At 38.3% G+C, this 27,651-nt stretch overlaps 1 protein-coding gene across 1 annotated transcript in view; it reads right to left on the minus strand.

The window, feature by feature from the left end:
- LOC150084763 (activator of 90 kDa heat shock protein ATPase homolog 1) overlaps positions 1–27,651 on the minus strand; it is a 195,885-nt gene that overhangs the window by 37,872 nt on the left and 130,362 nt on the right. Inside the window, exon 6 of the mRNA XM_090375515.1 lies at positions 23,558–23,646. Within this exon, the coding sequence (XP_090231641.1) occupies positions 23,558–23,646 (89 nt within the window). The remainder of the gene's footprint in view (positions 1–23,557; positions 23,647–27,651) is intronic.

Below are 27,651 nucleotides of genomic sequence, written 5' to 3' on the forward strand. Positions count from 1 at the left end.
ATAGTTGACCTTATACTTCACATTTTCAAACGAATCCTACAATCTGGAATTGTTCCATCAATTTGGAAATACTATCATGTCAAGTCCATTCCAAAGATTAGGAAACCCAAATCTCCATCAGTTGCTCTTTACTTAAAATCTTTGAAAAAGCGATTCAGCCAGCAGTTGCCCAGCACTGCTTTGGTCAAGTACCTTCATACCATTTTGCACAAGAGATCAACCACCACCAATCTTCTAGATACTCTCTTCAGAATTCAACAAACCTCAACAGCAAATCCCAGATTGACATCTTCCTGGATATTAAATCAGCATTTGACAGAATATACCTTCCAGCTCTGTTTACCATACTGAAGCACTACTTTGGTCTGGTAGATACCTTGCTACAAATCTTGAAGTCAATTCTACTTTCCAGACATCTGGCTGTTACTGTCAACGATATCCAGGTAACTTTTGACGTTACAAGAGGCATCCCCCAGGGGAGTGTGCTTTTCAACTATCCTCTTCGCAGCTGTTTTGGAACCTTTCCTAGCACGTAACTCTAACTTTGTCTCTTATGCAGACGATCTGAGGTTCAAATCATCCTCATCAGATGATTTTTTATATTAAACAATATGCCTCTACACGGATAACGAAACTGGAAACTATCTAGCCACAATCTGGCTGCAGATGAACCCTTCCAAATCTGCTCAACTACCGATAACCAAAAAAGTCAAAAACGATGTTCAAATCTTCGTTAGCGGTGAAAGGGTGCAAAGGGTAACTTCCCATACAGATCTAGGCCTCACCTGGGATGTTGGACACACCTTCCAGCCTACCTTTGCCAGGATGAGACAGAAGATATACACGGCACTTTGGGCAGTGCGTCAGGAGCTCGTTGGTGTGCATCAGCACAACCTGAGGTGCATTACTCCAATCCCTCTCTATGCATCTGAAATTTGGTCATTTTGCACAAGAGATCAACAACCATTTTGCCTCCCACCTAAAAAAGTACCTCAGTCTGGAATATCGGTTGCTCAGACAGATGAATAGGGTGGTGGGCCACCCTTTTACTATCCCCAGATCCATCCTCCAAGCTAATCTAGGCACCACTCCCTGGAGACTTCTCATCACGAAAAGAAATACACTCATGCTGGCTTGGTTTATCACAGGTTGAATTAATGCTCCTGTCTGTATCTCCACTAATCTCTGGGCCAAAGAAGACAAGAGGAGACCACCCAGATTCCTGCCTCCCTCTGCAGCTTAATCTTACAAACATTGATTCCCTTAGGTACATGTTCATGGCCAATTACCTTCAGATCTACAATAAATTAGGCTGTTGTTGTTATTTTGGATTTTAGGAGCATTAGCAACTAAGGCCATATTGCTCCAGGGATATGAGGTGGTCATTCCCTGACCTTTCCGCATCCTCCGTATTTGGTGGATCATGGGCTCGAACCCCGGTCTAATCAAGAAGCGTGTGCTACGCACTGCTGCTCATGCCCACCTGACTACGGAGGCACCAATAAATTAGGCATCCACCCTGATAAGTTCTGCGAGGACAAACTCTACAGAAAGGAAATAGTGGATTCCGGTTATTTGGGCCACCGGTTAATCGGGGCAGCCACCTGGCTACGGAGGCACCAATAAATTAGGCATCCACCCTGATAAGTTCTGTGAGGACAAACTCTACAGAAAGGAAATAGTGGATTCCGGTTATTTGGGCCACCGGTTAATCGGGGCAGCCATTTATTTGGGGCAAATCTTAAAAAACAGAAACCAATTGAGAAAATAGCCAGGGTTTGCTTCGCTTAATTGGGACAACATGCCATTTAATTTGGGCAGGAGACCGCAGCACTGGAGTTACTCTACGATTGTACCACGTGGTTCGGTCGAAATCCTGGAGATCACAACCATAAAACAATTAGCAGTCACCTGTTTATTGGGCTTTTCTGTTAGTGAAATCTATCATAAATGGACAGTAAACTCAATCTTACTGAATTTGCGATAACACCGACAGCTGGAATTCTGTGAGTTATGGTGAAATGTGTTTACACTTCCATGAAATCTTCAATCATATAAAAAAATTAATTTTCAGATCTTCCCTTCATTCCTATTTTTAAAGCTTTGTAACTCATTACTCCGTTTTCATTTGCGCGTATTGTGTTACTTGTAATTTGTGTGTGCCGTGTTCTTTGTTATTGATTGCTTATCTTTTTACTGTTTTAAATTTTAACACCCACCCACAAATGTTAGTGAACAGATAAATCAACTAGTTCGTATGTACCTACTACAGTACGTATTAATTATTCCAATTATCACGTATATTCTTCCGATTTTTACGTATCATTTAATTTTTTAATTGGTAAGATAATAAAGGGTAAATTTGTGCTTAATATATCTTTGCTTTTATAGCCTGTGGATAATATTCCTCCTATTTTTGCTAATTAGAATCACTGTTTAATAGAATTAAAATTCAATTCACAAACGTGATCACAATGACCGGCACTTACTGCACATCATATATATATGAACAGTACTTCATTGTATATGAATGGTACTTTTCTATGGTGACTCCATCGTAACGTGATTTGATTGTAAAGGGGGTGTACATTTTATTTTTAACTATTTACGTGAAACTTCGGATAATTGGGGCAGCCGCTTAATCGGACCAAAATGCACTAGTCCCGATTTGTCCAAATAACTGGAATGGACTGTACTTAACTGTTTTGTTACCAGCTATTGAATCTATGATGTTCACCTACACCTGGACTTTTCTGCATGTTGCATTTATCTTGCTGTTTATTACAAACTTTGCTTTTATTTCGAGCTCTTGTTTTTAAGTTGATCTCTGTAAACATGTCAGGTCGAGCACGCACGTACTCTTGTACATGTTTCCTTGAGCCTTATATGTAAATTTCACACCCTGCTGGCACATTGCTGTCCCAGGGTGGCCCACAGTTTCCTGGGGTAATAAATTGATGATAATAATAACTTTAATATTATTATTGGTTTCAAGAAGCAAAAAAAAAAAAAAAAAAAAAGATTTTTCAAGATTGCATGGGATATTTGCTGATGATGATGCAATCGATCATGTAAGAACATATTCCATCATGCAATCAATTGTTTTATATCAGTTAGTTGCCGAGTAGCAGTGTTCTTGTGTGGTTATCAAGCTTAATGTCCAAGTTTGCAGACGATACAAAGGTTGGCAGGGTTGTCAAGGACACTACTGACACTATGCTGCTGCAACAGGATCTGGAAAGGTTGAGCAGATGGGCTGAGAGGTGGCAAATGAAGTTTAACATTGACAAATGTAAAGTACTACACATGGGGAAACAGCAACCCCAGAGCAACGTATCAACTCTGTGGTACTACACTGACAGTGGTAGAGAATGAAAGGGACTTGGGGGTGGTTGTGCAGGCAGATATGAAGTTCTCTGAGCAGTGCAGACAGGCTGCAAGAGTAGCTCATGGAGTATTGTCAATGATATACAGGAATTTTTCCAGCAGGGATAAGGAGGTGATTATTCCATTGTATAAGGCAATGGTCAGGCCACACCTAGAGTACTGTATACGGGTCTGGAGGCCTCATTTCAAGAAGGATGTAGAGCTGCTGGAACGAGTACAGAGAAGGGCAACAAGATTAGTGAATGGAACAAAGGGGTGCTCTTACGAAGAAAGGCTTAAGTTTTGCAAATTACAGTGTCTGGAGACTAGGCACCAGCAAGGTGATCTGATAGAGGTGTATAAAGCCTTGAATGGTTTAAGCATGCTCAATGCTGATGGGATTCTTCCTCTAGCTCAGAAAAATCACCTGAGAGGGCATAAATTCAAATTGAGGAAAGACAGATGTAGGATAGACGTGCGGAAATTTGCCTTTAGCCAGCGGGTGGTTGGTTGGTGGAACAGACTTCCATCCCTTGTGGTGGAGGTTGATAGCCTAAATAAGTTTAAGGCTCAGCTGGACAGGTATTTTGAACGAACAGAGGGGTGAAGTGGAAGTGGGTTTTTTTTTTTTCTTTTTGGCTGATGCTGCATAAGCTTGCTTTCTTGCATCAAATGCCTCTACTAATGCTAATGGTTGTGTCTCTCATTTTTCAATTTACTAATAGCTTGAATTTTGGTTTTTAATTTCAGTTGCTTATAGCTCACAAAAGAAAAATACAATAGAACTTAAGAGGCAAAAATAAATTAATAAAATAACATGAGTGATAAAACAGTCTCAGACTTAGCACATGAATTAAAATTATCCCATTTGACAGTTTCGATCATTTCAAAGAACAAAGAGTGAAATCATAAAGCAGTGAGATAATTGGCACCAATAAAATCTAAAAAAAAAAAAAAAAAAAAGTCTAATATACATGAAATGGAAAATTTGTCAATGTACTGTATTCCGCTAAGTTTCATAACTATTCAAGCTTTTCAAAGACTTGCACAAGGAGAGAAGGTGATGACCAGAGTTTTAATGCAAGCCATAGCTGGTTTGAAAGGTTCAAAAATTGTGGAAACTTTCATAACATGAAGATAAGAGGGAAGTAGCAAGTGCAGATTGGAAAGCTACGGATATCACGGGGGAAAAAAAAAAAAAAAAAAAAAATTATGTATTACTTAAAGAAATTATTTGAAAGAAATTTTTAATGTGAACAAAACCGGTCTCTACTGGAAAACAATGCCGGACTGTACATACATTCAAAAAGAATGTGAAATGTATGCTGGATTTCAAAGTGTATAGAATCGTGTTACTCTTTTATTGGGTGGAAATGTTGCTGGCTATGAAGTATGGCCATTTATGATTTATCACTTAAAAAACCCAAGATCATTCAAAGAAATTAGTAAAACTAAACTGGTACATTACTGTTCAAATAATGATGACACAATTCATTTTTGAAAACTGTTTATCAACAGTTAAACTGTCATGAAAAAGTTAAATATTTCACTGTTTTTCATGACAATATTATTTTAATCCTGGTTTATCAACTGTTTTAACCAGAATTAAAATAATAGTCATGAAAAAGATATTCCTTTCAAGATCTTTTTGATTCTTGATAATGCTCCAAGCTATCCTCCACATTTGTGTCTACACTCAAATGTAAAAGTGCTATTTCTTAACACCTAACACCACAAGTTTGAAGGTAGCAAATAGCACCAAGGAGCTATTGCTACCTTCAAAGCTCATTATTTAAAAATTACTTTGCACAGGCAATTGCAGCAACAGAGAAAGAACAGATATTAAGAACATTCTGTAAGATGTTGTTGTTATTTTGGTTTTAGGAGCATTAGCAACTAAGGCCATATTGCTCCGGGGATATGGGGTGGCCATTCACTGACCTTTCCGCATCCTCCGTATTTGGTGGTCACGGGCTCGAACCCCGGTCTAATCAAGAAGTGTGTGCTATGCACTGTTGCTCCTGTCCACGGAGGCGTGGAAAATTCTGTAAGAACATGGAATAAAAAAAAACATTGCAGAAGCATGGGTTGAACTGATTATTAAATGCATGAATGATAATGGGAATTTCTCTTTAAAAGTTCTGAAAACAATTTAACCTTTGATAAAGTAAATGAAATTGGAAAGATTATTAATAATATTGTAAAGTTTGCTCACAACTTGATCTTGATGTCGAAAATGAAGATATCAATGAACTTGTTGAAAATGATGTAAAGGAGCTCACCTAGAAGACTCAGGCACAGCAAGTTATAAGATGAGGGACAGCTAGAAGAATAAAAAGAAGAACCTGCTAAAAAGTTTGTGCTCATAAATATAGCTGCAGCCTTTAGCCAAATAAATGATGGAATGCAAAAATTTGAAAGTATGGACTCAAATACTGAAAGAGTCTCAAAGGTAAACCATTAATTCAAGCAGCTCTTACATATCATAGAGAAATTTATAATGAAAAAGAAAACCGTTCAGATAAAATTGGAACATGTTCTTAAAAAAAAAACCAACGAAGCATTCTGCCTCCCTCACTGATAAACTTCAAGATGAACCAATGCCTTTTTCAAGCAAAAACACAATGAAGATGATCCAGTTATTTTAAAATTTATTATGCATACATACTATACATTTGTATATGAAAAAATGAAATAAAGTCCATAACATTTAGGTAATTTATGTTTATTTTTTGTTATGTATTTGTATGCCCTTAATATTTTTGTATGACATTTGACTTACATGGTAGAACGAAACCCTGTCGTAAGCTGAGGGATATACCCCCAGGGGGCTCACATCTGGTGAGTATGGCTTGGCACACCCAGGGTCCCAAGCTGGATATCATCATTCTTCTCTTTCTGGTTGGTGATCCCCCCCCCCCCCACTTCTCTGTGTCTGTCTCTCTCTCTCTCTCTCTCTCTCTCTCTCTCTCTCTCTCTCTCTCTCTCTCTCTCTCTCTCTGTGTGTGTGTGTGTGTGTGTGTGTGTAACTCTGAAACATTTTTTTGGCTGGTGCAGCATAAGCCTCAAGCTTCCTTGCACTATGTGGCTAGTAATAATAATAATAATAATTCATTTGAGGTATAGTTGCATATTGTTTTGGGGTTGCTATTCCCCAAGGTCTTACACTTGGGGAATGCCCATGGTGTCTATCAATGATTTATCAAACATTATCCTGTAGGAAAACGAGGTAACAGTCCCACTGTATAAGGCAATTGTAAGACCACATTTGGGATACTGTGTTCAGCATGGAGACCTCATCTGAAAAAAAGAAATTGAGATTCTTGAAAGGGTCCAAAAATAGGGAACTCACAATATGAGATTGGCAAAAGGGTGACCATATTTAGGAAAGATTCCAATTAATGTGGGCTACAGAGCTTGGCAACCAGGCACTTCACAGGTGACCTGACTGAGGTTTATAAGGCCCTGAGAGGGGTTAGTAAAATGAACAGAGGCAGAATTTTTACTGTTATAGAGAATTCCAGAACTAGGACCCATAAATTCAGATTATAGGGGAAGAGATTTAGACTAGATTGTAGGAAATTTTCTTTTAGCCGAGTCACTGCTTGCTGTAACGGGTTGCCTTCACAGGTAGTTAAGGCTGACAGTTTGAATACATTCAGAGGTCAACTGGATAGTTACCTATGTGAGGAGGGAAGCAAACGATTTGTATTTTCTTATCTATTCATTGTGTTTGTTTCCCTAATGCCACAATGCTCCAATTTGTGCATTAGTCTTTCACATGGAACAGTACTAAAACCTTTACTGAAATCTAAATACATGTCAAAATGATTTTTTGCATCCAGTTCCTTTGTTACTGTGTCATGGTAGCTAATCAGATTGGTCAAACAAGATCTTCCATTAACAAATATGTTCTGTGATCATATATTGCTGTCAAGGTGTTAACCATTATTTTCACTGGGAGAGAAGTCAATTTTACAGGTCTGTATTTACTCATTTTGCCCTGTGACCCCTTTTGCGAACAGGAAATAATTTACATATCAACAATCTGAAGGGACTTACCATGAATCCAAATATGCTTCATAATCATTGGCAAAGGTTTGTTTACCTCTGTTGCTGCTTATTTTAATATAACTGCATAAATTTCATTATACAGTCGATTCCGGTTATCTGGGACACATTGGGACTAGTGCATTTTGGCCCGATTAAATGGCTGAGCCAATTATCCGAAGTTTCACGTAAATAGTTAAAAATACAAGTGGTTCACTGTACAATGAAATCACATTACGATGGACTCACCATAGTAAAGTACCGTTCACTTTACGATGCATAGTAAGCACTGGTCATTGTGATCACATTTGTGAATTGAATTTAAATTCTATTAAACAGCGATTCTAATTAGCAAAAATAGGAGGAATATTATCCACAAGCTATAAAAGTAAAGATATAAAGTAAAGTGCAGCCATTATCAACCCACTGCAGGATGGAAGCCTCCTCAACAATTCATGTTGAGGGAAATGGACCATAATCTACCACGCTGGTCCAGTGCAGGTTGGCAGATCGACTGTATTCAGCAGTCAGGGGCTTGAACCCCGGTCTATCTCAAAGAGCGTGTGCTACTGCACTCCCGCTCCTGCCCACATATACTAAGCACAAATTTACCCTTTATTACCTTACCAATTAAAAAAAATTAAATGGTATGTGAAAATCGGAAGAACATATGTGATAATCAGAATAATTAATACATACTGTAATATGTACATACTAACTAGTTGACGTTTCTGTTCACTGACATTTGTGGGTGGGGTTAAAATTTAAAACAGTAAAAAGATAAGCAATCAATAACAAAGAACATGGCACACACAAATTACAAGTAACGCGATATGCACAAGTGAGAATGGAGTAACAAGTTACGAAGCTTTAAAAATAAGAATGAAGAGAAGATTCTGAAAATTAATTTTTTTATATGATTGAAGATTTCATGGAAGTGTCAACACATTTCACCATAATAACCCACAATTCCAGCTGTCGGTATTATCGCAAATTCAATAAGATCAAGTTTACTATCCGTTTATGATAGACTGTACTAACAGAAAAGCCCAATAAACAGGTGACTGCCAATTTTTTTTACTGTTTTATGGTTGCGACCTCCATAAATCTGACTGAACCCCGTGGTATGGTCAGAGACAATCTTAGGGTAATCTCCAGTGCTGCGGTCTCCTGCCCCGATTAAATGGCATGTTGTCCCAATTAAGCAAAGTAAACCCTGGCTATTTTCTCGATTGGGTTCTGATTTTTAAGATTTGCCCCAAATAAACGGCTGCCCCGATTAACCGGTGGCCCAAATAACCGGAATCCACTGTACTTCAATTTCTTTTCCCCTTTCTTCTCACTTATTTCAAAATCATTTTGTTCCCAGCTGTAACTCTGTACACTTCTCTTAGTGCCATCCCTAATAACTTACAACGTTTATTCAGTTACTCAGCAACATGAACAAGATCATCAATTTTAGCATTAGCATAAACAAAGAACTCTTTGCTTTTTTTTTTTTTTAAATACAAATATTTCTAGAACCAAACATGCCTCTAACCAGTCCGTTGTAGTAGATAGCCAAGTGAATAGATAAAAACATGGATAGGTGTTACAATCAAATTTAATTTTAATTTCTTCGTATATACACAATAACACCACTACTTTCAGGTTTCCAAGTTTTTAGCCTATACTAGTAATGGGAAACAAATGCCATGCATGCAATTAATTTACAGCAGTCAAGTATTTTATATTATAAAAAAAAGCCTTTTATTTGAAAACAAAATCTGCTTTATGGTTTATCATTTCCAATGGCAGCTTAATCAGCAAAACACATTGCTTACTGTCACTGATATGGTAAGATTGAGGTTCAATTTCTGCCAACGAGTGGTGGAATTTGCGAGGCCCTGTTCAATCAAGGTTGTAGATAGCTGATCTCCCCAACCCAAGTTATTAGTATTAGTCATATGGTGCACAAAGATCATACACTTTTGCTGCATCAGCCAAAATAATAATAGCAAGTAAATAATACACAACCTATTTTCTCTCTCCTTCCATAGGTATCAATCCAGCTAACCTTTGAAATTCTCCAAGCTGTTGGCCCCAAACACCCATGGAGGCAATTTATTGCAGTAATTAACAATTTGCTGGCTTAAAAAACAAAGGGGGGGGGGGGAGGTCAGCACACAAAACAACATGCAATGCTTCTACCAAAACAATGCACATACAGTTACAGTCATATACTTGGGAGCCATTAATGCCAATATTTATTTTATTATTATTTTTTAATGCCTTGAAAAATCAGCCTACACTGATTTTTCAAGGCATTTGGAAGTGAGCCCTCCCTTATCAGCGTCAGGGAAGGTTGTATTTCACTGTTCAGTCAGAATATTTTCGTTTCTTAAGGATAACGGGACACTCTAGGGTACTTTTGGACTTGCAGAGTTGTTTGGAATCAGTTCCAAGAAGTTTTGAAAGCCAAGGAAAAAGCTTTAGAAGGCGACGGAAGCTTCAAGATTCTTCTCCAGGTTTCCCAATAGTTTCGCTGATCCTTTAAAAGGTGGCACGACTGGCGAGCCAATTCTGTGCGGGTTTTCGTGATGTCGAGTGCATCTCCGCGTGCAGTAGTATTGTTGCTATTGGCTTTAACGACACAAGGGATGCTGTGACCACATTGTGTCATACAGTAGCGTACTTTAATTGTGTGAAGTGACTATAATCACGACAATGAATTGTAATCATTGTGGGTGACTTAAAAGAAAATTTTGAAAAAATGCTAATTGTATACCAGCTGTTTTTAACCAGAACCCCATTTCGTAACAATATTGTTTAATCTTGGTGTCTGACATTATTTTAAAATATTTTACCCTCAAAAAATGGTTGCAGGAGAAAAGAGGTTGAGTTACGCTATCGGATATAAACTAAAAGTAATAGACCATGCTAGTAAACATTATAACAGAGCTGCGGAAAGGTTTTTTGGGTTCTGCCTATTAAAAAATTATACGCGTCTGGCGGAAGCAAGAAAAAGAACTTCAAGTTGCTAAAATAAGTAAACAACCTTCTTTGTCCCACCCCACATTGGCCAGAACTTGAAGAAGATGTGAAAAAATGGGTAGTAGGTGAAAGGAATTTAGGAAGAAGTGTTTCTACCAAAATGATTATGCATAAGGCAGAAAGAGGAATTCTGAATTTTTTGGAATTTTTTTTGGGTTGGTGTTACCGATACACGCAAAGGCATGGTTTATCAATGCGTGCAAAAACATCAATTTCACAAAAATTACCAGCAGATTGTGAAGAAAAAAAAAATACTGGAATTCCATAAATTTGTAATAAAGGCACGAAAACGAACTTCTTTTAAACTAGGCCAAATAGGAAATATGGACGAGGTCCCACTAACTTTTGATGCACCATTCAACAAAACTGTGAATATCAAAGGTTTAAAACAGTGTCAATAAAAACTACTGGGCACAAGAAAACATTACACAGTAGTTTTGACCTGCTGTGCTGATGGCACAAAACTACCACTATTTTTAATATTTAAAAGAAAAAAAACTCCAACTGAGGAAAAAATTCCAGAAGGTGTATTTTTGTTCATGTTCATCCAAAAGGATGAATCTGTAATGAATTTATGGTTCCAAAAAAAAATGTGGGCAAAGTCTTAGTGGAAACCATCTCTTTTCATTTGGGACCAGTTCAGGGCCCATAGAAATGAAGACATTAAAAAGAGGGTGAGGGAACTGAATACGCATGTAGTTTTCATTCCTGGTGACTGACAAGCTTGGATGTGTCCATAAACAAGCTGTTTAAGCAAAATATGAGAGAACAGTGGAACAAACTGATGGGAGAACCCGATAATCACCTCACACCCACAGGAAGAATGAAGAGGCCCACCATTGCACTGGTGTGTGAATGGGTTAAGGAATCTTGGAGAAATATAAGTAGTAAATTAATTATAAAGTCTTTCAAGAAGACTGGAAGTAGTAAAGCCCTTGATGGCATTGAAGACAGTAATGCCAACATTAGCGAGGAAGAGTTTTTGGGATTTGAAGGTGATGATCTTTTGGTTTTCAAAATCACTGAACTTTCCTTTTGCAGAACACTAATGTTTTTTTTTTACAATTCTGTCTTTTTGTTCATTTTCAATTCTAGTAGTAGTTTGCTTCATATAAAATATTTTCTAATGTAGCTAAGGTTTTTATTTCTCTTTTAAATTGCCACATTGGTAAATTATTAACACACTGATTGCCGTGTCGGCCATATATGTTCGACACCATTACGTTTTTCCAGCACCGCATTGGACATATATTGCCGACACCCACTGTTTCAGTGGGAGTTGCGTCGGCTGTACAGTGCTGACAATTGTTGAAAATTTATGTTATTTTTGAAAAGCGTAGCCTCCAGTGTTACATGTGATGAAATTTGCATGCCGCTATGAGACAAAATAAGCGAGTAACTGGTCATTATTTAAAAATTCTTTATTACAAATTTTATAATTACAAAATCATAAATCAAAATAAATTATATTTATTTTGATTTATGGTGTTGTCCAAAACACTCCAAACACACGGAAGGCTGATAAATACAGTGTAACAAAAAATGCACATCCTTCTAACTTTCTTGTTGTTAGCATCGATTTTTTCATTAGTATATGAGTGTTACCACATTTTGGCTTTTCACGTTTCTCTTTCCATTCTATATTTAGCAAATCCGTAACTACCTCCTCCTGAAAGCTTCTTATTTTTATTTGTTTTCGCGTAGTACTCTTGTATACCACGTACGCATTGACAACTGACATTCCGAGTATATATATTCTATCGCTAATTTCTGGTACCACTTTACCCCCTTTCTTAGCGTTGTGGCATAAGAACCCATTTGATCTGACAGATCAATGCCTGCCTTTCCCTTATTATAAGCTAGAATAGGAAGTGGTTTTTTTTGCTTCTTTCCATCTTCCTTTACTGGTGGAGGGTCCATCAACCATTTCTATGGAAAGCTTTGTTGTTAGTAGTCTCACATCTCGAGCATCTCGCCACTTTAGAACAATAATTCCAATTTTTTCTTCCTTGGCGATCACTCCCCTTTATTTAGCTTTGAGTACATGACTTCTTTGGGCATAAATTTTTTATTCGCTCGTAATGTACCAACAAATTGAGTTATTTTATGAAGAAATGATAACACCAGATGGTAGCTGGTATAAAAGTTGTCTACCTACAAGGTGCAACCTTCATTTAGTAGTCCTTGCGATAATTCTTCGCAGACCTTTGCAGCTAAACCTACAGATTTTATATAATTTTCAGATTTACCTGAATAGATCTTGCTTGACCAGGTATATCCTTCAGTGGAACATACTGTCGGAATATTAGCCTGCCTCTCCAGGGAATAAGAGTTTCATATATTTCAGCTGCAAAACATCTATCAGGTGTTGTATCTTACTGAACCTGTCCCCTGGAATAGCGGTTTCATTGTCTGAAAAGTGAATGAGGCGCAACAATTCAAATATGTTGTCAGACAATTTTTGTTAGTTACTAAATTATTTTTATAGATAGGTTTGGTTGACCAGTAAGATGCAATACTGCTCAATCTTACTAGTCCCATCCACATAAGAAGCCCGAAAAACTCTCATCTCATCTGCAGTTGTTAAAACCCACTTTTTTAGAAGACTTTGTCGCAAAGCTTGGGTACTCTGAATTTTCTGTTCAGCCATTTCTGTTCAGTATATCTGTTTGTTTCGTTACAATAAGATTTATTACTTCATCATCAAAAAATAATGAAAACGCCTCAAGATGAGTAATGTTTCTTGATATGTCTATTTGCAGTCCCGATTTGCATGTAAAATCAAATCTTTTTTGGCATCCTTCGTATTGTCCATTCAACAGCATCATTTGTTTCAGTCACTTCAATCTCAGGTTCTTTGGTATTTACAAATTGCTCATCTGTGTTTTCCTCTTCCATCCAGTCTTCAAGCACTTCTTCATTATTTTCCAGTATTTCAGTATCTCCTTCATTTGAAGAACTATCCCAGTCAGGATCTTTTTCATCTTCAACAATTTCTCTTAGTTCCTCTTTTAGTAATTTCATCATTTTAGCCATTACTGTTCAGATTTTTTTTTTTTTTTTTACAACACACTTGTACAAACTTGCGGAGAAACACAACACAATAATAATGGAGATATAATACAGTGCACTAATAAACTTGTTTTCACATATTACAAAGGTTTGAGAGTTTATTTTATCGCAATTAGTTTTATTGCAGCATGCACCACACATGCAATAAACTAATTACAAACAACCTTCATACATATGCTGTAATAGCGTCACACGTATGTAGCCATCACAGCATCTCAAGAAATAAAGTAACCTACTGGACCACGTCAGCCACATACAGGGTGATTCACTACCAATGTGACAAACTTGCAGGAGGTGTAGGTGGCACAAAGACGAATTGGAATCACATAGCATTGCAGGGTCCGAAATGCCTTCGTCATGCGGTAGAGGACGTTGAACGGAAGGTCGCGCGTACAGCGATCCCGCTGGAAGTCAGCATTTGCGAACCGTTTCTGTTGAAGAAACCAAGTAGCAAAAGTCCTCCGGAGTGGATAATCCGCAGGCTCCAATGATTGGACGTGTTGCAGATGGTATGAACTCATTTGGTTTGTTGACAGTATCCTCCATACAGTGGATTGGGAAATACCCAATTGTTGGCCTATTGCTCGAGTACTCTTACTCGGATTGCCTTCTGCAAGACATAGGACATGCTCCTCATTGTCTGGCATCTTCGTTCGCTCTCAATTCATGGTACCTCTCGTGAAACAACCAGTCTCACGTAACCTTCTGTGCACACGTGCGAAAATCGTATGATGAGGAGCACGCCTGTGCGGGAAATGTTCCTGGTACAAGCGCAGAGCGGTGCGCCCATTACAGTTCGCAGCTCCATATGCGAGGTGCATGTCGGCCAGTTCAACGTTTGAATACTCGTCCATCCTATTGCCTCGGGAACCGGTTCGCAAATGCTGACTTCCAGCGGGATCGCTGTTCAAGCGACCTCCCGTTCAATGTCCTCTACCGCATGACGAAGGCATTTCGGACCCGGCAATGCTATGTGATTTCGATTCGTCTTTGTGCCCCCTACACCTCCTGCAAGTTTGTCGCACTGGTATATGCGACACAAAAAAAAAGAAAAAAAAAACATCTTCTTGATATTTTAAGCAAAAAAACTGCATAACACTGACATTTCAAAATTTATTTTAGAATTACTAATCAAATTATTTACTAAATATTTTTGACCCCAGAAAATTTTTTTCTTAAACTAGCTTGGCAATCAATGTGTTAATAATAATTGTTAATAATAATGGTCCTTGAGGTTGACACAGATATTCTCTCAGATACGCAAGACAAGCTGTACTTGCTACCTGGGAGTCTAAAATGCTGATGGAACTGATATTCAGGTGAAACTCAAGTCAAGTGGACCCAATTTCTGCAAAGTCCGGACGGTCTGTGACAGCCAAATTCTCTGCTTGCACCTTCACGATGGTGGGACTGTTAATAATCCTTGGTATAACCTCCATGCACAAGTACATGGTGGGCCACCACCCAGGTGTGAACCAACGTAAGTGTGGTGTGGTTCACACCACACAGAGGAATGCCGCCCCTGTGTTACCAGGCAGGTACTAGGTGGTAGATGACTCTCATCAACCAGTGCAATACCACCACTTTGCTTATTGGAGGCTTGAAGTGGTGGAACCCATGTTTAGTCTCTAGAGCTAAGTTCCGGTCAACCCTTCCCCATCTCTTACATCATGCAGTACGACTGATGACTTTTGAGGTTACGATGAACACCATGGCGAGATCCACTCTTCCTTACATTTCGAGGGTACAGCTCTAAAACAGAGTTCGCAGGCCAGCCGCTAGTTAGTATACCGGATCAGATGGTGTATAAACTTGCTACCTCTACTGTGCCAGATAGTGACTGGAGGGAGTCCGAGTAGTGTGTGTTTTGTGGGGGGCATTTCGAGGCCACGTTATGTCAAGGATCTGGGTATATTCTTACCATGTGTATGCCATATCCAAAGATTTCATTACTAATGAATAAACCATGAATTATCAAACTAATACGGCAAGCTTATCTGCGAAAAGATCTAAACCTCTCAAACACTTCCTAATTTGTTTCACAAATATATGTGGTCCCGATTCTAATCTCGAAGATGTCCATTTCCACTTGCAGTCTGCCAGCCAAACGCCATGTACCTTTTCTGACAGAATCTCAGTTATCGGTTGGTTCAACTACTGCTCATCTCAGTTGCCCAAATTATTCGCTGTATGATTCCTTTCACCTCAAAGGTGGTACTTGTGCATATGTCCATTCTGATATTTCCTGTCAGACTTGGTAATTTGGAATCTCCTCTCTTTGATCTTCTCTGCCTTAATATCTCTCTACCTCATTGTATCAAATTCATATGTTGTCTCTACCATCCATTCTCACAACTCCACTAATCACTTGAAACTCTTTGACTTCCTCTCTTTGCAACTTAACTTTCTCCAGTCCAACTTTCCTGAGGCAATTTTCCTTGGTGATTTTAATGTTCACAACTCCAGCTGGCTTCCGTTTTCTAGTCACAAAGACCCAGCTGGTCAAGATGCTGAGGCTTGTGCAATTACTAATGACCTTGCACAGATTGATCATTGACCGAAATACCGAACAATCCTAACCATACAGCCAACACGATCTTTTTCTCACAAACAACCCTTCTAAGTACAAGGTCAAAGTGAGAGGTCCTTTAGGCACCTCAGATCACAACTTGGTGATTGTCTCTTCTCCAATGGAGCCTTTATTTCATGGTTATTCCCAACCTTGTATTGTTTGGCATTACAAGAATGCAAAATGGGATGACCTTCGAGATTTCTTTTCTTCTTTTCCTTGGTCGGATTATTGTTTCAAAACTTGAGATCTGAGCAAACTTTTTAGTTTGCTCAGATCGTGTCAATGAAATTATTCTTGCAAGAATGAAATCCTTTATCCCACACCAGAGAGGGCGCTGACTCTCTTTAGAAAATACAGCTGCAAGTTACAGGCTCCGAAAAAACGATAAGTTTTTGCTTTTTATTTACATAATTGTTATTTTATATTGTACTTAATACGTAGTCTTATAGTTCTAATTACGCTGGTTATTTTTATTTTAATTTGTATAAACAGTTTTTGTAGATATACGTAATACTTTATAAAACCGTTATTTCATTCGAATATTGCAGGCATTGTTTTTGCATATAGTGATAGGGAATTCAAATTTTTAATTGAGGTAGTTAGTTAGCTCTAACGCATAATAATAGAAACAGTAATACGCTTCACTGTTTCTATTAGATAGCGTAGTATTGACATTTAATTTAATTTAATTTATTGATCTTATTAATTTAAAATATGCCCCAAACTAGAGCAGCAAAGCAACGGGCACAAAGTGGCAGGAGTGCTGTGACTCGGGGAAGAACTGCGGGGTGGGGGGGGCGATTCTCCAACGCATCACAGCCTAAAAAAATGTGCAACTTGTGAAATGTTTGCCGAACTATCTGGAACGGAACATGATATTGCCATGGGGGATGTTTTTGTGAGTGCGCGGTGTAAGGAAATCAGGCGACAACTCAGCGTTGTTATGGGCCTATATGAGAGTTTGAAGGACAGGGTGGATGCCCTCGAAAGATCTAAATTGAGGGGCCCATCAGGCTCTCAGCTGCCCACATCAACGCCAGAGCTTGCACTTGGTCATCACGCAACACAGCGGCAACCCCCAAGGCAGATTGCGCTGGTCCCAAAGGAACTAGTAGTTGTTGGTGACTCTTGTCAGGGAAACGGGAAACATGCTCTGTAAAAAGGATACGTGGAACAGGACCAGGGTATGTCTGCCAGGGGCAAAGGTTGATGACGTTGTAGAGCAGATATCATCTTTTAAGGGCACAAAAGGTGATATAGTTGTACACGTTGGCACTAATGATATTAAGAGTAGGAGACCGGCAGAATTACTTAACAAGTACAGGTCACTGTTGAAAAAAAGCCGTGAAGTAGGGTTGAATTTGAAAGTGTCTGCAATTCTGCCCAGACATGATAGGGGGGAGTATATGATGACAGCCTTGTCGATCAATTCGGCCCTGGAAAGATTGTGCAAGGCTCAAGGGGTAGAATTTTTTTCAGCCTGGACTGTACTTGTTAACAGGAGAGATTGCTTCTACAGGGACGGGATACACTTAAATAGAAAGGGTGCAAGAATATTTGCTGATGCTATCGAGGCAGTGTTAGGTGGGTCGGAAAACTGATAGCTTGGGGGGGGATACAAGGACTAATAGTTTAACAGTAGCCGTAGGCAGAGGTGAAGGTGATTCTTGCACAACTTCTATTAGAATAAGTAGCCACCTGGAGCGAGGGGTGTTGGGGGTTTCAGGGACGGATGTCAGTCATCGTGAAACAGGTGGGTATATGGGATGTGTTAGAGTGGCTGGGAATAGGAATAGGTGCATGTATACTTGCATGTATACCAATGCTAGAAGTATAGTAAATAAATTTGATGAATTTGAAGTGTTGGTCAAGACATCAAAGGCGGATATTGTTGGGATATCAGAGACGTGGTGTCACACATATAAGGAATGCCGAACTGGAATTTGGGGAGTACAATGTGTACAGAAAGGATAGACAGGATAGGAAGGGAGGAGGTGTTATGCTGTTAATAAAGAAAAATATAAAATCAAAAGAAGTGCATCCAGTTGATACAGATGAACAGTGCACTGTTGAGTCAGTTTGGTGTGACATAAGCACTGCGAAAGCAAAAATTAGAGTAGGAGTGTGTTATAGGCCTAATGACTTGAATGAGTACAATGAACAATTGTACAGAGAAATAGAGTGGGCTAGTAAATTGGAATGTCTTATAATGGGGGATTTTAACTTCTCAGATATTGACTGGAACTTGTGGGTTGGGCACTCACACAATAGTCAGACTTTTGTGGATTTATTGGACGATTGTTTTCTGCAGCAGCATGTTCGAGAGGCAACCAGAGAAAGTAATACTCTTGATCTGGTTATCAGCAGTGATCATTCATGTATTAGGAATTTGCAGATAAAAGAACCACTAGGTGGCAGTGATCACAGTGTACTGATGTGGGATTTACTTAAAGATTTAATTACCATCAGGGGTAAAGGAAAGGAAAGGGTTTTTGCTTCCGTAAAGGCGAGTACAGTGGTCTCCGACAGTTTTTAAATTCGGTACAGTGGGATCAACTGACGATGTTACCAACAGTAAATTCTAAGTGGGAAGCATTCAAGGAATTAATCGTGGAAGCTATTAATTCTAATTAATTAATTCTTAATAGGTATGAAACTAAAAGTTTCATACCTATTAAGAAATATTGTTCAGGGTTTAGGCCTAAATGGTTGTCAAATGAACTAATGAGACTCGTAACAGAGAAGAAAAATGCATGGGATGCATATAAATTATCAAGCGACTCAGAAGCCTATGGCAGATATAAGTTAATCTGTAATCAGGTCACAAAGGAGGTTCGGCAGGCGAAGGCAGATTACGAGAAATCCTTGGCAAAAGATGCTAAGAAAAACAGCAAGGATTTCTTTACTTATATAAACTCTAAAAGGAAGGGGATCAATCTGATTGGTCCACTTGACATCGATGGTTCGACTGTTGATGATCCTGCTCAGATAGCAAACAAACTGAATGAGTATTTTGCATCTACATTCACACGTGAGGAATTATTAAGGTTTGAAAATGGCAGAAGGTTATCAAATTGTAGCAGGGTGCTTAATGATCTTGTAATAACTGAGAGCAAAGTGGAAGAGAAATTGTTGAAGTTAAATGTAAGAAAAGCACCTGGGGTGGATGGGATCTATCCAGTTATATTAAAAGAGGCGGCAAGGCAACTTAGCAAACCCTTAGCCATAATTATGAGAGCATCCTTGGACTCAGGGGAGGTTCCCACGGACTGGAGATGTGCAAATGTATCCCCAATTCACAAAGGAGGATCGAAGGGTGACACGAGTAATTACAGACCAGTTAGTTTAACTTCTGTTCCGGGTAAAATAATGGAGTCGCTGGTTAAAGATGCATTGCAGGATCATCTAGACAAGACTGCAGCAATAATTCAGACACAGCATGGGTTTGTTAAGGGAAAGTCTTGTCTGACAAATTTGATAGGATATTATGATGTGGTTACAAAGGAACTGGATGCAAAAAATAATTTTGATATCATATATTTGGATTTCAAGAAAGCTTTTGACACTGTTGCGCATGGAAGACTATTGTACAAATTGGAGCAGAATGGTATTAAGGGTAAGTTGCTACAATGGATAAAAGGATGGTTAAGTGCGAGAAGACAGAGGATGGTAATCAATGGGTGCTGCTCTTCTTGGACTAATGTTATTAGTGGAGTCCCACAGGGTTCGGTGTTAGGTCCACTGTTGTTTTGTATATTTATCAATGATATTGATGAAGGTATATCAGGCTTAATGTCGAAGTATGCAGATGATACAAAGGCTGGCAGGGTTGTTAATGACAGTAATGGCAGTCTGCTACTGCAACAGGATCTAGATAATTTGGGCAGATGGGCTAAGAAGTGGCAACTGAAGTTTAACCTTGACAAATGCAAAGTACTGCATATGGGTAGAAATAACCCCAGAGAAATGTACCAACTGTGTGGTACTACACTTAAGGTGGTAGAAAATGAAAGACCTGGGAGTAATTGTGCAGTCAGATATGAAGTTCTCTGAGCAATGCAGACAGGCTGCCAGGGCAGGTCATGGGGTTTTGTCAATGATATATAGGAATTTTGCTAGCAGGGAAAAGGAGTTGATTATCCCTCTGTATAAGGCAATGGTCAGACCACGCCTTGAGTACTGCGTACAGGTCTGGAGACCTCATTTTAGGAAGGATGTAGATTTACTTGAGCGGGTACAGAGAAGGGCAACAAGATTGGTGAGGGGAATGAAGGGATCCTCTTACCAAGAGAGGCTTAAGTTCTGCAAATTGCAGTGGCTGGAGACTAGGCACCTGCGCGGTGATCTGATTGAGGTATATAAGGCCTTGAATGGATTGAGCACGCTGAATTCTGATGGGATCCTTCCACTTGTTCAGATTACGAACCTAAGGGGGCATAAATTCAAATTAAGAAAAGACAGATGTAGATTAGATGTGCGGAAATTTGCCTTTAGCCAGCGGGTGGTTAACTGCTGGAACAAACTTCCATCTGTCATTGTGGAAGTTGATAGCTTGAATAAATTTAAGGAGGAACTGGACAGGCATTTGGAGGGAATGGTGTGATTTTTTTTTTTTTTTTTTTTGGCTGATGCTGCATAAGCTCATACATTTGCTTTCTTGCATCACATGCCACTACTACTACACTCCACTTTAAAATCTCGTCCTTTATAACCTTGATTTTCTGCCTACACCAAAGCTCGCAACAATTGTAGAGCAGTTATTAATAAGTCCAAACTAGAGTTTGAACAGGCTAAGAGTAGAAAACTTGCTTCTTTTCCTAAGGGTAGCCGAGCATTCTGGTCACTCGCCAAAGCTATTGGCTGCAACTTTTGCCCATCTCTGCTCCAACCTCTCTCCAAACCAGATGGTTCTGTTGTCACTTCAGCCAAGGATAAAGCTGACCTGCTAGCATCCCAATTTTCTTCCAACTCATGTATTAATGATCTTGATAAAACACCTCCCACCATGCCCAACACGCTCCATTCAATGCCTCCTGTGGTCTTCTGTCAAAAGGATGTCAGGATTTTGACAAATCTTGAAGAAAGATTTGTCAGATGCTAAGAAAGCTCCATGTCCCAATGGTATTTCTTCACTTGTTCTCAAAACCTGTGCTCCTGAACTTACTCCTGTTCTTTGCCACCTTTTTTCACTTTCTTATGCCAAAGGTATTTTTCCTTCTGTTTGGAAATTTGCTCATATCCAGGCAGTTCCTAAAAAGGGTGACAAATACCTCCCCCATCCAATTATCGTCCAATTGCAATTACTTCTACTCTTTCTAAAGTAATGAAGAAATCAATTAACCACCGACTCTTAAACTACCTAGAAACCTTCCATCTGATCAACGATCGCCAGTATGGATTCCGTCAGTGTCAATCCACTGGTGATATTCTGGCTTATGTTACCCAATTATATATTAATTCAACGGAAAAGTTTGGTGAAACACAAGTAGTTGCTCTAGACATATCAAAGGCTTTCGATCGTGTTTGGCAAAATGATATCTCTTTTGGGGATTACCCTGACTTCTAATCTCTCTCTCTTGGCACAAGCACATTACAAATATTGCTTCCTCTGCATCTAAAAAAAAAAAACTTGGTTTTCTCTTTCGCTCTCTTCTTTTTTATTTTTCTTCCAAACAGCTGGTCGCTCTGTACATATCGCAAATCCGCCCTACCATGGAATATTGTACCCACATCTGGGGTGGTGCCCCCAAAACCTCTCTCAGGCTTCTTGATTCCATTCAGAAGAGGGCAGTTAGGTTAATTAATGATTCATCTCTAACAGAGTCTCTCGCTGTCTGACAGACATACTATTTCTGTTGCATGCCTCTTCTACAGATATTTCCATGGGCACTGGTCTTCTGAATTAGCTTCTATAATTCCTGCTCTCTCTTTCAAAACAGTCCGAACACGTGCTGCCAACATCCATTTACTGTCCAACTTCAAACTCACAGAAGTGTTTGGGGTCTACGTAAAAAAAAATAAAAATAATAAAATAATGTATTATTATACAGTATTAGTATTTTTCTTGCTGTTCTGATCACATGTTTAAGATGAGTTTTTCCTACTATATACACATTATAATAAATATTAAATGCCTAAATACACTAAAACTTTTTTTCCCTAATTTTCCTTTATAAAATAATGAGGGTGCATCCTATATGACCATGCATCTTATATGCCATCAAATATGTTAAGTGTATTTGAATTAAAAATTCAAATATTTTACACTTTTATACTATCAACGAAAACTTCTTATAAATTACCCACCCCCAAAAACATGCAAAAATTTCTACATTTGTTTCAGCTTGTTTTTGGTATGCAGCCCAGACAATGTTTGACACTGAATAAAGCTTTAATATTCAAGATCTACTAATATATTCACAAGAAATATCAAATAACTCTAGAAGCAAGATGACACTTGACCATTATTATCTGAATAAAAGATTCCTAATGATCAACAAACAAGAAGCATTAACACATTTCATTCTAGATAAAGCCATTCCATATGATGATGAAATGATCAAAGCTTGTGGGATGGAAGGGGAGGGATGATAATCAATTTAAATTAAGATAAAAAATTAAGCTTCACAGCCCTTATGAAATTAAATTATTTAATTTAATGATGTTAGATTATTCTCATTATTTCCACTTCAAGTGCCATTAGATTATACAATCTAATGGTACACTGCAAGTGGAAATAATGAGAATACGGGTGAAAAGTAAATCAAAGAGCAGAGTGCATTATTCAGGAATTCCAGAATTGTAATTTGCTAATTATACACTTCAATTTTAAACGAGACACCTATAAACAAATTAGCGAGAAGAAGCAGAAAATTAATGCTAACATTAATAGCTGTAACACCAGAAAAACAAGTTAAATCACCAATTAAAAATGCACAAATGTGCATTTTTAATGGTGATTTAGTATTCAGGTTTAATTGGTTATATAATTTTAATCATAAAATTAAATAAGCACATTCATTTATTTCACATTCATTCATTCATTTTATTCATGTAAAAAAAAAAAAAAAAAAAAAAATTCACAAAACAAAAAGAAACCGAAAAATACAGGGTACATTAAAAGTTAAACTGCTGGAAGAACATATACAACATAATCAAAGTGAAGTAGCAATAGTCATAGTAAGAAAGAGCAGGTTTCACAATTAAAATACACCTACATCTAGTGTATTTAAATACTTTCAGACCAAGCAGAAATCTCCTAATTTCTGCTTGGTCTGAAACAAAGCTAAAAGGATTTGCACCAGACCAAATACTTGCATAAAAATGCCCATTATTATCAAACTCCTATGGCAAAACACGTACAGTTAATTATTCAAAAATCAAAAGTTATTTGCAGATTGTCAGGAAAAATATTTAAAGCTCTTGGAAAGAACTTACTTCACAAGAATCAAAAATTTTACTTACCAAATCTTTGCACAAAAGATCTTTTTTAACAGTTTTTACTATGGGAAAAGATGATTTATTCACCGGAAGGATCATACCCTGTGAAAATTCTAAATAAAAACTGAATGTGAGAACTCAAAAATAGCTATATACAGTGGATTCCGGTTATTTGGGACACAATCAGGACTAGTGCATTTTGGCCCAATTAAGCAGTTGCCCCAATTATGCAAAGTTTCACGTAAATAGTTAAAAATACAGTATCAATCATAACAAATGATTCTCTGCACGATCAAATCACGTTATGATGGATTCACCACAGTACAGTACAGTACAGTACAGTTCACTATATGATATGTAGTAAGTGCCAGTCACTGTGATCAAGTTTGTGAATTGAATTTTAATTCTATTAAACAGCAATTCTAACAAGCGAAAATAGGAGGAATATTGTCCATAGGCTATAAAAGTAAAGATATATTAAGCAAATTTACACTTTATTACCTTACCAATTAAAAAATTAAATGATACGTGAAAAATGGAAGAAAAATAGGTTAGCAAAATGAATATACTCTTATGTGTGCATAGCTTAATACACACTGAAATATGTACATACTAACTAGTTGATATTTCTGTTCACTGACATTTGGTGGGGGGGGTGTTAAAATTTAAAACAGTAAAAAAAAAAGATAAGCAATCAATAACAAAGAACACGGCACACACAAATTACAACTAACATGATATGTGCAAGTGAGATACGGAATAACAAGTTTAAGAACCTTAAATTCTGAAAATTTACGTTTTTTTTTTTATAAGATTGAAGATTTCATGACAGGGAAAACACATTTCACCATAATAACATAAAAGCTCCACAGAATTCCAGCTGTCGGTATTCACAAATTCAATAAGATCGAGTTAACATCCATTTATAATAGATTGCACTAACAGAAAAGCCCAATAAACTGAAGCTGCTAATTGTTTTATGGTTGTGACTTTCAGAAATCCAACCAGGCCATGTAGTATGGTTGGAGACAATTATAGGGTAATCTCAAGTGCTGCGACCCCCACCTCGATTAAACGGCACGTTGTCCCAATTAAGCGAAGAAAACCCTGCCTATTTTCTCGATTTGGTTCTGTTCTTTAAGATTTGTCCCAAATAAACGGCTGCCCTGATTAACCTGTGTCCCAAATAACCGGAATCACCACTGTACTTCTTATTTAACTAAAAAGTTTCCTATTAAGCAAAAATGCAAAACAAGATAACTGCTTGCAACAAGATAAGGATTTGTACTGAGCCTATATAAAAGAAATTCATATTTCTAAAATTGAGTATAATTACAATTCATAAACTTATGAGCCAACTGATAGCTAAATTCCAATTTCCTTGCAGGAACATGGAAATTTTTCAGATATTGGATGGTCAGAACATAGTTATAAAAGTCACAAAAAAATAAAATAAAACAATAACACTTTTCTATAGTGTAACTTCAAATGAAGCACCCCCATCAATGCAGAGAGAGGTAACACACAGTAAATACTGTATAAAATATAGTAACAAACTAATTTTCCATATTTCAATATATACAGGGTGTTTCAGTTAAACGTTTCAGAACTTCTAAGAGGGGTAGGGTACATCCTGACAACTCGAAATCATATAGCAATGTGGGGTCGGAAATGCTTTCCTGAAGCGGTGTTGTACACAGAAGCACCATAAAGAAAAGAGACCGTAAGTGAGAAATCGTTTTAATAATACATGAAAAGAAGCAAAAGGTACATGGATTAAAGTAAGTGTTCGAAGTTTCTTCCACGGGCTACAATGCACGCCTCACATCTCCGACGCATGGACATCCGAACATTCTGGAATACTCCAGGCGAATTTCGAATTTCTTCGGCAGCTACTGCGATTCTTGCAACCAGCTCCTCAGCATTGTCAACAGGGGTGTCATAAACTAGCGATTTCATATGACCCCAGAAATAAAAATCAAGACATGATAGGTCGGGTGACCGAGCAGGCCAATGCACGGGACCACCACACCCGATCCACTGTTGACCAAATGTGACATCCAGGTAGTTACGAACATCTCTGCTATAATGGGTAGGGGCTCCATCGTGTTGGAACCACATTGTCTGTTGCGTCGATGCAGAAATCTGTTCATCTCTCAAAAGTTGTGGCAATACTTGCTGCAGAAAGATCAAGTAGATAGGTCCGGTTAGACGACACGGTAACAGGTAAGGTCCGATGAGGTGATCTCCCATAATACCGGCCCATACATTGACCGAAAATCGAATCTGTGCTGCACAACGTCGTATTGCATGCGGGTTCTCGACTGCCCAGATATGGTCGTTATGCATGTTGAAAATTCCTTCCCTTGTGAAGGATGCCTCATCGGAAAACAACGCTTCAGCAGGAAAAAGGGGATTTGTAGCACATTTTCCAAGGTACCACTGTGCGAAAGCAATACGAGGTGCATAATCCTCCGGTTGCTGTGTCTGGACACGCTGCACGTGAAACGGATGCATGTCTTGTTCTCGGAGAATCCTCCAGACGCTGTAATGGAAAACCCCGACTGCGTTTGCTAGACTTCGTGTACTCGTTCTTGGATTCCCCTGTACATGCTGCAGCACATTCTGTTCGACGGCTGGAGTCCGTGCTGTTCTTACCCTGTCCCTGTCAGCTCTTTCAAATGAACCTCTCTCAGCTAACCTCTGGTGCAGTCTTGCAAAGAAATTATGACTGGGAATACGCCTCGTCGGATATCGTTCCGCGTACAAACGCTGTGCGGCTGGCCCACTACAATTTGCAGGCCCGTACGCCAAATGCATATCGGCTAACTCTGCGTTTGTGTAATCATCCATCATACTAACTTGGCGTTCTTGTGCGAAATTAAGATTCCCTGCACTAAAGCTCGGAATTTTCGATTCTGCCCATTGGTATATGATTTCGAGTTGTCAGGATGTACCCTACCCCTCTTAGAAGTTCTGAAACGTTTAACTGAAACACCCTGTATATACTTTGCTTCCACACATTTCCAAAACATATTGTAGGTATAATTTGCAAGGGGAAGTTTCACAAATGCTTTATTGAAGTATTAGTGTGGAGAAACCTGAATAATACAACCTTTTCCAAAATATTATAATAATCTGCATGTGTTTAGAATGGCTAAAATTCTCTGAGTTACTTAATTTTGTTTAGATTGCCTCTGTGTAAATACAAAGTTGTGTCAATGGTGTTTACAAAGTTACAAAGAACAACTGAAACGTTTAGAACTTTCATTAATAAATGTGTTTAGTGAATTTTTACCCCAATTTATTGGGATGTAGGAATTAAGAAACTCAGAAAATGAAGTAATCCGTTACTTATCAATGAATGGCAAATCTTGTTTACAAAAAGCAATTTAACAATTCCCTTATCTAACCAATTTAACAGTGTTACTAAGGAACAGGTGAGATAATCCCCATCTTGCACAATCAGATCTAACAAACTACTGTGGTGAATGGCCAACCAGAGAATTAAGTTTCCCAGTTCTCTGGTAATTTGCTCAATAAGGAATTGCTGAATTTGAGGATCAATTGTACAAGATGGATGGTATATGTGACATACTAAAAATAGCCCTATGTGAACGTATCATTATGCTGAGGATGCAAATGAGATCATTGGATTCCAGAGAATTCAAAGAAGACTGCCCCAGCATCCAATGGAGAAACACAAAAATCTCTCCCAGTCCACAAGGTTCAGAAGAGGTGATGGCAAACTACAGATGAGTAAGTTTGGTTTCGGTAGTGGTTAAGATCACGTGGTTGACATCAATAATTACAAATCTTTTAGCTTAACTTCTGTTCCAGAGAAAGCAATGGAGTCTCTAGGTAAAAAAGTAATGCAGGACCATCCAGAGAGAAATGCAATTCTACTGCAGTCACAGCATGGATTTGTTAAGGGATGGTCTTATCTAATCAATCTGACAGATCACTATGATACAGTAACCAAGAAACTGGATGCAAAAAATAATTTTTATATCATATACTTGGATTTCCATTATCATAGATCTTGGATTATCATATACTTGAAGGCCTCTGTAGCCGAGTTGTCAGGAGTGGGAGTGTAGTAGCACATGCTCTTTGAG

Source organism: Mastigoproctus giganteus, chromosome 6, assembly GCF_048544385.1.
Source record: "Mastigoproctus giganteus isolate SK-2022 chromosome 6, ASM4854438v1, whole genome shotgun sequence".
Classification (NCBI taxonomy): Eukaryota; Metazoa; Arthropoda; class Arachnida; order Uropygi; family Thelyphonidae; genus Mastigoproctus; species Mastigoproctus giganteus.